This window comes from Haemaphysalis longicornis, unplaced genomic scaffold (assembly GCF_048455015.1).
Source record: "Haemaphysalis longicornis isolate Haplotype H1 unplaced genomic scaffold, Haemaphysalis longicornis Haplotype H1 scaffold_1, whole genome shotgun sequence".
Taxonomy (NCBI): domain Eukaryota; kingdom Metazoa; phylum Arthropoda; class Arachnida; order Ixodida; family Ixodidae; genus Haemaphysalis; species Haemaphysalis longicornis.
Window position 1 is genome coordinate 466,204,698 of NW_027526203.1, and position 14,409 is coordinate 466,219,106.

The 14,409-nt window shown below is 49.6% G+C and overlaps 2 protein-coding genes across 2 annotated transcripts in view; both read left to right on the plus strand.

The window, feature by feature from the left end:
• The window catches only part of LOC144156213 (pseudouridylate synthase TRUB1-like), a 356,387-nt gene that overhangs the window by 165,035 nt on the left and 176,943 nt on the right, over positions 1–14,409 (plus strand). The window lies entirely within an intron of this gene.
• LOC144156209 (uncharacterized) overlaps positions 10,779–14,409 on the plus strand; it is a 45,011-nt gene continuing 41,380 nt past the window's right edge. Inside the window, exon 1 of the mRNA XM_077688083.1 lies at positions 10,779–11,205. Coding sequence (XP_077544209.1) covers positions 10,884–11,205 — 322 coding nt within the window. The 5' untranslated portion in view covers positions 10,779–10,883. The remainder of the gene's footprint in view (positions 11,206–14,409) is intronic.

Here is a 14,409-nt window from a genome sequence, read left to right on the forward strand (position 1 = left end):
ACAGCCCTATTAGCCTTTAGCACTGAAGGAGAGTATAGCCCAAAGTATTGACTCTGGCTTATTTTCACTTGGGCTTTCTATCGACTTCAGCAAAGCGTTCGATTGCGTCGCGATATCTTAATCTTAGTCATGATATCTTAATCAATAAACTCTCATTTTGCGGAATACGTGGTGGCCCTCTAAGTTGGATGACGTTCTGCTTACAAACAGTGCCGGATTAGGAAACTTTGGGGCCCGGGGCTACTGCGTCCTTGGGGCCCTAATGATTATTATTATTATTATTATTATTATTATTATTATTATTATTATTATTATTATTATTATTATTATTTTTGAAACTGTTTTTGAAACTGTTTATTGTCAATTGTTCGTATTATCATTTGTCTCTACACTCCGTTGTTTTTGTTGTATTACTGTCAAACTTTGTTGCTCTGCCTGTCGTGGGGCCTTTACGACAGGCAGAGCAACATAGGCATCTTCTTTTTTTATTTTTTACCTGTACCCAGGCTCCGCCTGTGCTTTTTTGTCATTTTCACTACTTCAATTTGTGTGTCTTGTCGCTTGTTTGTTTCTTGCTATATGTTTCTTGTATTTTGTTTTCATGTAACTACCCGTGCGCCAGCACTCAGGCCTCTGGCTGTTCCTGGGCACGTAAATAAACATGATTGATTGATTGATTGATTATTATTATTATTATTATTCCGCTTTAATATGCGAAAATTTTCGAAGCCCATGTTATGCTCTCTGATCAGTGCTAAATTATACATAATTTTACGCTTGCCGGAAACTAATTTCTTGGCTTGACGTCTAGTATTATAGAACCGATTTTATAAGGCGTAAAAGTTAGTATAGTTTGATTGCCGGTGCATCACCGATTCACATTTAATCGAAGCGCCGTGTCGGCCTCACACGCCATGGTACAGAAGAGCATCTTCTTACAAGAAGCATATTTTATTAAGCCTGTAAGGTTTTAGTTCTATTGTAAAGTTCTCCACCTGCATATACGGGAGGGCTCAAAGTCCGCGTAGGCAGCTGCCACTCACAGACATCTGCCAAACAGTTCGCCGCCACGGCTTACGGGCCAAAGTCCTGTATAGGTTACCCGCGCAGACGCGAAAGCACGCGGCGCTTAGAGCACGCGCCGCCTTTGAAGGAGGTTGGGGGCAACATTTGCGTTGGTTGGCAAGGTGGGGGGGGGGTGGGGGGGGGGGGGGCGCTCAGACGTGTCGCGCAACGCAACCTTCCTATCGCAGCACGATTGGCACAAAGACGATAAGCAGAAAAATGTCGCTTTTTGGGCTGGGGAGTGGTTCGCTTCGTGCGTGGGTTTGCGCATGGCCGTCGAATTTTCAGCGGCGATGAACTGCTGTTGCGCAGCTGTGATGGTCAGTCGGCAAGCCGTTACACATTAACGGGTCCCCTTTGGGTTGGAGGGCGACAGGTGAGCACGAGAGATGGCATCAGACAACAGTTTAATAGGGATAGAATGTCTCTGCTCACTCCCGCGCTGCTGCTCCCGTCGGTGCCGCGCAACAGTTCCAGCAGTCATGTAGTTCGTTGTCGATCGGTCGGGTCGTTCTTCGGTCGTAACTGCCAGTGGAAACACGCTGAAGCTTCTCGTCTTGATTCGGGGTCTACGACGAGTCCTCAACAGGTTTGCCGCATCCACTGTTTTCCCGCGCTCCTTCGGGGGTTCCTCTCCTCCTGCCGCCGCGCTCAAGCGGGACCAGATGTGCGGGCCGCCCTTTGGTCCGCGCCGTCCGCCGGCTCATTCCAAAAAGAAAAGCACCCACGGGGACAAACAGCTTACCGTCCCCGAGTCACGGCGGAGGTGCGTTTTCAAGACGGCATTGGAGGGGTTGCATGCACGATGCGTTTTTAAGTGGGCACAGCTTTCGTCATCCCGAAAGGAAACAGGCGTTGTTGTTGCTTTGTTTGGCGTCCACGCCTGAGCTCTTCAGTCTTCACACCACCTGGGCCTGCTGATTCCCCAGCTCGAAGGGAGCCGCTAGGGTCGGGCTGGCCCGGCGGCGTCTGCGTCCACACGGAGTGGGGCCTAGAGACTTATTGTTGCTCAGACAGCCTGTAGAGGCTACAGCACAGAGGCGCGGGCTGAAGCCGAACGACCCCGCGAGTGGCCTACACAACCTTTGAACATTTAAATAACCATATATACGCTGACCGTTCAGCGAGAAATATCTAATCGATATCAATGACGTTGGTGTGATTCAACTAATCCACTACAGCTTTATTGAACGGGTCGGCATCGCAATGAACTTCCTTGTCAAGCGCTATACATTGAAATTTCCGGCAAAAACTGTGTATGAGCCCGTAGGGCAGTGCTTGAGTTGTCAATAATTACATATAACGTCCCTCAGGCTTAAACAATTTACACTGTCCTTCGGACATTATTTCATCATTCGCATGCCTGACCCTTTTTTATACCGAAACGTGCGCGCGCCGAAACGTCCGCGTACTATAGATGTCCTTGTACCGAAACGACCTGTGCCGAAAAAGACTGGAGCAGAGCTCGGGGCCTTTTTAGTGGCTTCTTAGTCCCGGTCAAGCTTGTACCCACGATTTTTAGTCCAAGACGTCTTCTCATAAACCTCGGAAAAACAAGGAAGAGGAGTACGAATAACTACATTAAATTGAAATGGACTCGAAGGTTGTCAACAATAACGTGAGGGGCCCCTCACTCCTCCCCACCTGTCAAGAGTTAGTCAGCTTCGGTGGGAAGGTAGGGTTGAAGCTCGTACATTCATCTTTCAATGCAGGCAGCGAGCACACTCAAGATATATTTTTTTTTCATATGATCGATCGGGCCCCTGACAGCTGGGGGCCCGGGGCTGCAGCCCCTGTAGCCCCCCCGTTAATCCGGCCCTGCTTACAAAGTAAAACCCAGTGCAATGCATAGATAACCAATAGCCCTCGTCTCTCCCAGTACGGAGCGGTGTACCCCTAAACAGGTTTCCAAAGGTTGCGATTTTACGTGCGCAATCACTGTAGTACTATCCTGCCGCAAAAAATGATTTTAAATGAATATTAGCCGAGTTATATTTAATTAAAAAGGGGCCCGCAATAAGGCCTGGAGCATTTACCTCTCACCGCGCCTCCAAAGCACTGTGGAAGCTGCGACGTCAGTGAAAAGGCGCAACACCACGTTGAGAAACAGGGCTGGTTCGAGGTGCGCGCAGCCATTGGCTCCGCTCGGCGTTACGTCACGCTTTTTTTTTTAGCAGACGACACCCGAGCTGCGCCTTGTCTACAGCCGCTACCGCTCAGCAGGACCGGTCGGTGGTAGGCCAAGTAGGCCCGCATCGAACCGCCGTGCGGCCGTGCGCCTCGCGACTGTCGTGCCCGCGTCGGCACCTCAGTTTTACAATAGCGGAAACGAGTGCTTGAAGGCGAGGTAGGGCGATCCCAAACACAACATGCTCACTCACGATGGTAATTGAAGATTGCCAACGACGACTAGCAGCCCGCTAGCGTTTCTGCATGCGGCGCCGTCACGGCGAACTGGTCCCTCCAAGGTCGGAGAAAAGGCTTAGCATCGGCGCAGTTATTCAGACACCGCTTTACGAAGCCGCGCCAACAACGATCACCAGCGCAATCTTTCACTACACTATCACCCCCTTTCACGCATTTATAAATTGATTTTCAGCAATAGTCCCACTCTGGCGGGCGGTGACAAGTTTCAACTGCAGCTGTGTATGCTGTATCGTGCATACACCGCACAGGGGGCTAGCTCCTCGTCGACCGTGCAGGCAGATGCTTGCCGCGGTCGCGCGTGCAGCGGCGTTTCCGCCTGCAGAGACGCGCCGTGTTTTTCAGCGTTATTCATACCTTGTAAAGGACGCGCTTCAGCGTTATTCATACCTTGTAAACGACGCGCTATACCTACACTCAGCTGAGCTCGTGTGAAGGATGGCGACGATCGTCCGTACTAGGATACGCCGTGCCGCCGGTGCAGGAGCGCTGCTCGGTGAAACGTGCACCCGCGTTTCCCCCAGCACGTCAGAGCGCGGCCGCATGGCGGCGAGGTAGCGGTAGGTAAGCAAGGAAAGAAAAAAAGGACCTTTTTTGCGTGTTTGTGCGGCCCCTGCTTTACGGAGAGGTGTAATATTTGGTATACGTTGTCGTGAAGGGGTACTCTAGCAATTGCGCGATTGAAATGGCGACCTCCAGAAGCCTATTAAGGGCCCCTTTACTGATATAGTAAATGCCGACGGCAGTGATCTCGACTTTCTCATGCTACAGTGTAATAACACTCTGCAGAAATTATGCAACAACACTCTGCAGAAATTATGCTCGGATCTCCCTTGAGTCGGGGTGAGGGTGACACGAAGGAATGCGATAAGTTTGTCCTAATTTCCCCGCGCTCTCGCGCACACGTTCATAACCAGTCGGTTAGGCACGTCGCATGGGGTCACAAAGAGCTCACGACTCACGTGACGTGACGGCTGCCCAAAATGGCGGCTCCCAGTTCGCCAAAACATGTGCAGACGAGGCGTAGGGAAACAAGGGTCCCCACAAAGGGCATTTCCCGATCTCGCTTCCCCGACCTGTTTGTGGCGCATGAAGATTTAGACTAACATCTCTGCTAGTATCTGACCCGAACTGTCTTTTCCTGATGATATTGTCACGAATACAAGGACGATGCAGTTGTCTTGAATGAGAAACACGTTTATTGGAGCGAACTTGTGCTCCCCTAACAACTCAAAAGAATACAGAGGCGGCGAAGCAGCGGTCAACAAAGTGACTTGCACAGGCGAGTGTCGTCGAATCGAATAGCCCGGCGTCTGCTCTGCAGGCTTTTTATCTTTCGGCGCGCGTGGTTCTCGAACCGTCGATTCGCATCGAGAACATTGTAGATCCAAGAAGATTATTCCGGGCTGTTCACGTTAGATCGGAATGCTCTCCCTATCACAACAGATAACACATGCGGCACAGAAAGAAAGAATGGAACACGCGCTTCCCTTGGCGCAGAGATAACACAGACCGGCGCAGCCGGGCGGTAAAAGCAAAACACAAATAAACAAACCCAATCTATGCTTCGCGGCATTACCCCCCCCCCCCTCTAAGAGTGCATCGACCCGATGCTAACATAAGCGACAGTCCTAAAATAAAAATAAAATTTGTTATCGTCCGTAGAAAGGTTTTAAGCGAACCACGTGGACGACTTCAGGCCGCGTGCGTTGTCGTGATGTGCCGGAGTCACCATCGTAAGTTGGCCAACACGTCGTAGAATCTGGTAGGGTCCGAAATACCGTCGCAGGAGCTTCTCACTGAGTCCGCGTCGTCGGATGGGAGTCCAAACCCACACACGATCCCCTGGTTGGTACTCGGCGTCTCGGCGTCGGAGGTTGTAGCGGCCCGCATCCACTAGCTGCTGGTCCGTTATACGAACTCGAGCGAGCTGGCGGGCCTCCTCCGCACGTTGAAGATATCCGTGGACGTCGGCGTTGAGGTCGTCTTCTTCTACGTGTGGAAGCTTGGCGTCGAGCATCGTAGTCGGCCTTCTACCGTAGACAAGCTCCAACGGCGTCAGCTGCGTCGTCTCCTGAATAGCCGTGTTGTACGCAAACGTGACATACGGGAGCACTTCGTCCCAAGTCTTATGTTCAACTTCAACGTACATTGACATCATATCTGCGATTGTCTTGTTCAGACGTTCTGTTAGTCCGTTCGTTTGGGGGTGGTACGCCGTCGTTCTTCGGTGATCCGTGTTGCTGTAGCGTAATACTCCTTGCATCAGCTCCGCAGTAAATGCCGTTCCGCGGTCTGTGATTAGGACTTCCGGGGCTCCATGTCGCAGCACAACTTGGCTTATAAAGAACTTTGCCACTTCTTGTGCAGTCCCCCTCGGAAGAGCGGCGGTCTCTGCGTAGCGCGTCATGTAGTCTGTCGCTACGACAATCCACTTGTTCTGTGATCGTGACGTAGGGAACGGGCCTAAAAGGTCCATTCCAATCTGTTGAAATGGTCTCGATGGGACGGCGATCGGTTGCAGAAGTCCGGCGGGTCTTGTCGGTGGCGTTTTTCGTCGCTGGCAGTCACGGCAGCTCCGGACGTAGTGGGTGACGTGGTGGGTGACGTGGGGCGTCGACCGAGAAACCACGCAGTCCGAGTCTCCTGTACGGGCAGCGACGATAGATGTGATCGGCCTCTCCGCAATGGTAGCACAGCGGACGATGATCTGGCGTTCGCCAAACGTCAGTCTTCCTCGGCGTCTGGGTTTGGGCTGTGTACGGCGGTACGGTCGACGGCGGCGACAGTGGGGACGGCGGCGAGAGTGGACGGCGGTACGGTGGAGCTTCTTGTAGACGGGTTGGAGCAGGGCGGGGTCGACGAACAGCCGCGGAGTAGGTCATCGCCTGTGGCTCGCGGGGTGCCTCGGATGGCATAGAAGTGCCCAAAGCGTGTTGAACCTCTTCGCGGATGACGTCAGTCAGGGAAGCCACTTGAGGTTGCGGCGTCGTTGGAAAAAGCTTCCGAAGCTCCTCCCTGACCACTGCTCGGATGGTCTCACGCAGTGTGTCGGAGCTTGTAGCCCCGGCACCGATCGTCTCGGAAACCAGCACGTGGACCGGGCAATCGTACTGCCTCGTTCGAACTTCCAGCGTCTTCTCCATCGCGGCCGCCTCAGACGCGAATTCGGCCACCGTCTTGGGAGGATTGCGGACAAGGCAAGCAAAAAGCTCTTGCTTTACCCCTCGCATGAGAAACCTTAGTTTCTTTTCTTCTGTCATCTCCGGATCCGCATGTCGAAACAACCTCTTCATCTCCTCAACAAAGATCACTACCCCTTCGTTGGGGTGCTGCGTTCGAGTTTCAAGTAAAAGCGCTGCGCGTTCTTTTCTGACCATGGTAGTGAAGGTCTTAGTGAACTGGCTTTTGAACTGAGCCCAGTTTGTCAAGGAGCTCTCGTGGTTCTCGAACCAAGTGCGAGCCGAATCTTCCACGTAAAAGAAAACGTGCCGGAACGTTTCTGCGTCGTCCCACCTGTTGAATTTCCGGACGCGCTCCAGTTTCTCCAACCATTCTTCTGGGTCTTCTGCGGGGTCTCCTCGGAATGATGGCGGTTCCCGTGGCTGCTGCAGAACGACAGGAGGATTGGCTTGGTTGAGCATGGTGCTGGTTGCGATGTCTTTCTTCTTCGTCTTCTCCGGTAGTAGACCGAACTCGGGTGGTGAATCTTGCAGGCGGAGGCTGGCTCTTGTTGGACTGGCTTGGCGGCTTCCAGAGGTTGTAGTGGGCATGAAGGGTGCGTACCCAGCACCTCCACCAGATGTCACGAAGACAAGGACGATGCAGTTGTCTTGAATGAGAAACACGTCTATTGCAGCGAACTTGTGCTCCCCTAACAATTCAAAAGAATACAGAGGCGGCGAAGCAGCGGTCAACAAAGTGACTTGCACAGGCGAGTGTCGTCGAATCGAATAGCCCGGCGTCTGCTCTGCAGGCTTTTTATCTTTTGGCGCGCGTGGTTCTCGAACCGTCGATTCGCATCGAGAACATTGTAGATCCAAGAAGATTATTCCGGGCTGTTCACGTTAGATCGGAATGCTCTCCCTATCACAACAGATAACACATGCGGCACAGAAAAAAAGAATGGAACACGCGCTTCCCTTGGCGCAGAGATAACACAGACCGGCGCAGCCGGGCGGTAAAAGCAAAACACAAATAAACAAACCCAATGTATGGTTCGCGGCAATATATATATATATATATATATATATATATATATATATATATATATATATATATAGTCCGAGTGGCGCTAGCTACCACCCCCAAGCGCAGCAAACAAAAATACTTTAACATAAATACCCCAGAAAGTGGAGCGGAAAATAGCCCCACCGGTAGCGTAGTGGTCATCGCACCAGACCGGTATTCTGGAGGTCGTGGGTTGGGATCCCACCCGGCGGGCATTTTTTCTCCACTTTCTTTCTTTCTTTCTTTCTTTCCAAATTCTTTATCTGTTTCAATGACCTACCACAACCTCCCCTTTGCTTTCAGAGGTTTTCTTGACTGCCAACCGTTATTTCTGTCTTATTTCAACGAGCCCCTCATTTCCTGTTCTGATTCGCTATATATATATATATATATATATATATATATATATATATATATATATATATATATATATATATATATATATATATATATATATATATATATATATATATATATATATATAGGGACCAGTTGAACTTTTGAAGATGGTAGCGAACACAAGAAAAGAAAACTTTCAACAAGGTAAAAGCACGATTGTTGCCAGTTAGGAAGCATGTTAGAAACACAGGTTAGGAAGCTCCTGTGTAAGTTCGACTTCTCTCAAATTATCAGAAAAAGAGATTGCCTACTTGCGCTCGCGTTGATGTACGCATGTGTGTGACGTCACGGGATTCTTGCCTATATGTGTGATATCGTTTTCAATAAAGGTGTTGGAAGTTAGCGCCGTGTGTGTCTACTTCTCTGTGTCTCTCGTCTTCTGCGCTACATAATTGAAAGTGATATACCAACAAGCCCAAATTTCTGCGCTACTGAAGTTTATTTCTTTCTGTTTTTCCAAATTCCTTATCTGTTTCAATGACCTACCACATTCTCCTAATGAGCATTCAACCATGGGATCCAACTGACCTGTTTCTAACCCTGTGCGTCCAACAGCTGAATTGAATTGAAGTTTTTTTTCTTTTTTTTTTTTGCATTTGCGGATATGGAGCCGAATTGGGGCGATTTCGAAACTATGGGTGGTTATCACAGCGGCTCGTTGGCAGTTCGCTTGCATTCACGTACGGAGTCGCATTTGTGAGCACTTCTAACGACAGATTGGTCACACAACCCGCGGTCATGTCATATATTGGCCACTTAAAGGAACGGCGCCTGCCTACTGCGAAGCCCGCTATTATTAGTGAGAGGTTACGACGCTAAACGTAACCCTTCGTGTCGTGTGCTGGCGGTATAAATAGCAGGAGCAGAAGAAACAACGAGATACTACAGCCGCGGAGGATATCTCTCCGTGTGGGCCCCGCTGATAAGGTAAGATACGGAGGCACTCGGTAACGTGAGGGAGCTAAAGGTCGCGATTTTTACCGCTTCCTGTCCGGATGAAGGCACGAACTTCGCGTGAAACGGCGGACATCTCGATCATTCCGCAACTGCCGGCGCGTGGGCCAAGCTTAACACGCCGCTTCTCGTTGGCGTGCTAGCGGCTGTCCCGGATGATGTATTGACTCATTTTTTTTATGCCGCAAAAAGGGGGCATATTGGGTAGTTGAAAATAAAGTTGCACTTTTTAATGTGAGAAGGGCGGTTAATTGCCGCAATCCTCCCACCACCTACCGTCGCAGGTTGTTCATTATATTCTTTGCTACCCATTCCCGCATCCTCAATTAGCCGGCTGATTTTCGGTTCGAACTACTTCTTTATATAACGCAATAAGATAGTCTGTTCTGATTTTGTTTGTTTGTTTGTTTGTTTGTTTGTTTGTTTGTTTGTTTGTTTGTTTGTTTGTTTGTTTGTTTGTTTGTTTGTTTGTTTGTTTGGGGCGGATTGAATAAAGCATAACAAGTTTATTTTATTTGGGAATCTTCCTACTTTAAAAACTTATCCTGGTGGAAGTTTGCAGAGTAGCATTAAATTTACTTATGAGTAGGTATCACGGCTTATCAAAAATTATTCGGGTTCTGTGCCAGGCACGAAGTGTTGAAGACACATTCCCAAGCGGTACAGGGGTTTTCTCGTGTTATCTAATGACCACGCATAGAGATAAAAAATTGAGAAATGTTGGTGCATCACTGGCACCAATCCGGCAGGTTAGGCTCTCTTACGTGAATTGCATTATAAGTTTTGGAACGTTCTCGGCCGCAAGCCTAGCCACATGAAGAAGACCAGTGGGCAGTAATTTGAGAAATTAACACATTTGAGTCGGCTAGGCCCGAGGGCGGAGATTTCGCATTGAACCGCCAAAAGTGCCCCAACAAGAGAATGGATTGGGTAAGCTGGTTGATCACACAGTGCCAAAAAAACAGCGCTAAGGACGAGGACGAAGGCGAGCTGGTTTTGGACTCCTTTCCTCTTCTTTGCCCTCGCCCTTTACGCTGTTATGTTATATATGTTGGAACAAAATTCACGGGAAATAGCCGTTGTAGCCTGGGTATAGGGAAACTCCCTAATTCGTGAGGTACCCTCCGGAGATAAGGTTGCTAGATAAGGTTGACCTGCTTGTGCTAGCCTAGAGACAATTAGCGTAACACTCGGAATATCTTTGAGTTCCGCTCCTGCTTTGCTTGTAGCACGGGAGATACGAAAATATATATCGAAACCGACATTGACTTCACCTTAGCGAAGGCTGTAGCCTATCAGTCCCATCAATAAATAATCTCATTGAGGATAAGAGGGAGAGTAACAAGAAGGAAAAGGTGTGCATAGTTGCGCTCACGTGTAGGTGAGTATTTCAACAAGTTCGTTACTGCCTTCAGGAAGTCACCATTGTTCCCTTGAAGCGTCGCCGCGACCCCTTCTGCGTGATAGGATGGAAGTTCCGTGATGGGTTGTAATTTCCGACAGCCAGTCCAGTCTCGATATGATGCCGTGCCCACGTACATGTATATAGCAAAGAGACAGGCCGCCGCGGCCACTTAGTGGGGGGGGGTGGTGGTGGTGGGATCTCTTGTTTCACGTGTGGCGGCCACTCGAGCGGCGAGATAACCGTCGTCTCGCTTATTGTTCTTTTATCAAGAGCCGAGCGAACTCGCTAAAGAAGAAAAGGACTCTATCGGCGCTGGTGGGCTTCGCTTGACGCCCCGAAATAATCCACCATAAAGCATACATAATCTGGAAGGGGTTATCGGCACAGTGCTTCGGAGCCCGTGCCGATGGGACGCTTGTCGATGGACGGGTGCATCTCGCCTCACGGCTCCACCGGCACCGGCCACTGCGCCGCGGAAGGCGTCGTCTTCTGGCGCCCCTTCGCGTCCCGTGTCGACGCCCCGAGCGCGGAATCGCGCCTGCTCGACGGCTGCGGCACCGGTGAGGCGCAGCCCACCGGAGCGAATCTCCGCCGTGCCGCCTGCTTGTCGCCGTCGCCCAACTCTGCCTTCAGCCCCGTCAGGCTTGTCAACCGGCTGCAGTGCTCCTTTTGCGGCCTCTCCTTCCTCAACAACGGACAGCTGGTGGGCCATATCCGCGTGCACACAGGTACGCCCGTCGGCAAGCAGCCTTCAGTTTCGGTCGGCGGAAGGGGAAGGAGATGCTGCCCTTTTACCTTGCCCTAACTAGGGAAAAACGGCCTCCCCTACCCACTTGGCCTTGCGCTTTTGATCGCATTTTGGGATTAAGTTTCTGCGTTAAGTGCCTCCGGGCACGTCAAGACGCGCCCGAAAAGACCAACATCGTGGCGCACACCAACAGGTGCACGCATTATTGAGAAACCTGCAATGCGAATAGCTCCTTGATTATGCCGCAGTGAAAGCTTCCGCGCGCCCAACTTGCACGCAATGCATAGCTAGGCCACGGTACATTTGAGTACGCTGAGGGCGCAAGATGGCGACTTCGACTCATGTTCCATCTGTGGGCGTTGTGGCACTGCGTCAGCCCCAGCAGCGGCGCGCGGCTGTACCAGGAACTTCTTCAAGCCGACAGCTGATGCCCAGGCAAATGGGCTGCACTTTATAACGATGAAAATCATGGCAAGGACTGCAGTAGAACTGAACGTCGTTTTGTAGACACATTTGGCGCTGCTGTCGCCTGCCTGACTAACAAATTTTGTGGGCCTGGGATAATGCGGCCTGAGGAACACTGACGATGACGATAGTCAAGCGCGCTCGATTTCTGGATGCAAATGACAGTTATCTTTACTCTGTACGTTCTGCTATTAATGTACATATATGGGTTGAGCAAACTCATTTCTTTGTTTACGGGCCTATCTAGCATGTATTGTCCCTTAGCGAAAAGTAATACGTTTGAAATACGTACGAGTACGCTTGAAGTGCACTTCAAATATGCTTTGTATTTGTAAATGTATTTTAAGTGCATTAAAAATTGCATTTTCTCAATTTTTAGTAAATATTGAAAATACATTATTAAAAATACGGGAAAAATACAGTGCTTTTAAGTACCCTCCAAATAGATTAAAAATTCACTGAACCTCACGAATGTGCGCTTAAGGCATTCAGAATATATTGAAAATGTATTTCTTCCCGCCGAACGATCATTTTGTAAATGCACTGTAAATAATTTAAAAATACACTTACCTAACTAAATTTAGAGCAGCACTCTGAGTATACTTTAAAAGTGTGCTGAAGCATGGAAATATACTCCGAATATATTCGAAATACATTTCAAATGCCTTTATACGTTTGTCGAACGAACATGGTAGAAATACACTCTCAATGCATGAAAAATACTTATATAAAATGCATTTTAAATGTATTCATAAAGCTTTGCCGAAATACATTTCGAGTACACTACAGGCGCTGCTTCAGTTGCTGAATTGTAAGATTCACGTAAAGCATATCTGAAGTGCCGGATAAAATACATCTCAAATAAAAAAAACGTACTGAGAATTTCTCCTCGATGTTTACTTATAATAAAAGAAACTGAAGGAGATACTCTCAGTTACTGCGCTGTCTAAAGCAGACATAACTCTGCGTATTAGAGAGAAACTCGGCGTACAAATATGTAAGCGGCGGTGTTCCAACGCAATCGGCAAAGAAAAAACATCGAACGGTATCGCTGTGGAGGCTTGGAAAATTTTCTTTTTCTGAAAAATATTCGCCTTAGATGGACAACCCTGGCTATGCTTGGGAGGGCGAGCAGCTCGGCGCCGTGTTGCTTTCACTGCCGCTCACTACCTCCTCCTCTGTGCCCGGCACCTGCGGCGCGAGCTGAGCGGCGCACCCCGCCTTCACGTTTTGTCTGCCTTCGCTGCGTTTCTTTTGCCTGTCCTCTTTCGGACTCCTCAACGCGCGGTCGTCGGGTGGACGCAGTCTGCTTGGACGGCGCGTTGCAGCGGCGTTGGCCCTCTAGTCAAGGTAAGCACGATATACCGGCTATTTGCGCGTACGGTGTCACACTACAATTAATTGACGTATGTTTGCCTTGCAATCGAAATCCGCACGTGGTTGTTAAGCTTACCTCCACCTGCGAGCAAGATTTCCTACCGTAACTACGCCGTGCAAGGGAATGTACTCACAAATCAACGACAGCAAGAAGACGTAAAAAAATGGATTTTAGGGCTTTCCTTTTTGCGCCTAATTTTTAGCTCCGGCCCTGCTGAGTGGACGGGGGACTGTTGCTACGAGTTTCCTTGTAGATCGAGTACTCATTGAGGACTAACACTTGCATTAAACACATAACCGCCAGGAACGTTTTTAGCACAGCCTGTTCACAGAAAGTCCGCCGTCCATGTTTACGCGGTTGAGAAATTTGCGAAGTGTATCCAGGGACGCAGCTTTCTTTTGTTTTCGGTTCGCAGCAGCCGCTCACAGCTGCGCATGTTCACAGCAGCCGCCGTACGGGGAAGGAAGCCAGTTTGTGGCATACATTCATCCGACTAATGCGCGTGTCCGGGCCATACGGAGGGAATTCGAGCAGCCTTCGCGATTTTTGTCGGTCGCATGTCGCCGTTCTGTCAACTAAAGCCATGAAAGAGTTTATGCCGTCTGTTTCGAAGTGACCAAAAGTGTTAAAAGCGACCCACGTAATCTTTGGTGCATGTGGCAGTAGCGAAGGTGCTTCATGCCCAGGGACTACAAATTATTTGTCCATCTAAGACAAACTGTATGAGAGTAGCCGCTAAGTTACAATCAGTTTCTGTTCCTACCGCCACCCAGAACCAAGAACCAGCAAAGGAAGGAAGGAGAAGGAATGCGGGTGGGGAGGGGGACTTCGAGGCAGGCAACCAGTTCCCTGCGCGAGACCCCTCGGTTCCCGGAACGGGTCCCCCGGGCGGGTTCGTCTCTTTTTGTTCCTTGGAGTGCTACCCCCAAAACTTCGCGAAACTTCAGGACGTTGGCCCCTTCCTCTTTTGTGTTTCCTTGCAACTTTTTCCCTCCTTGCTGTATTCATTTCGTAGCGCATTCACGAACACGTGTGCGCGTTCCGAGAGGCCCTTCGGCCGCTCGTGAGTGACAGACACGCGGAACCCGACGCGCTAACGCTGGACCACGCCACCGGAGAATTTCAGAAATGTGCCCAAAGGCACCGAAAACAGCATGGGGAGCTTGGCGGTTGTGTGTGTTTAGAAGCCTCAATTTCCCATTTGCGTCTAAAGGGTGTACTTAAACGAGTTTCTTTTAGGTGTCACGAGTATTTATGAAGCAACTATTTTTACTTGATGGTCCCTGAAGCTAACAGGTGTTTATATTTTTTTGTATGTTAAAGACGCGAGCATTTACAATT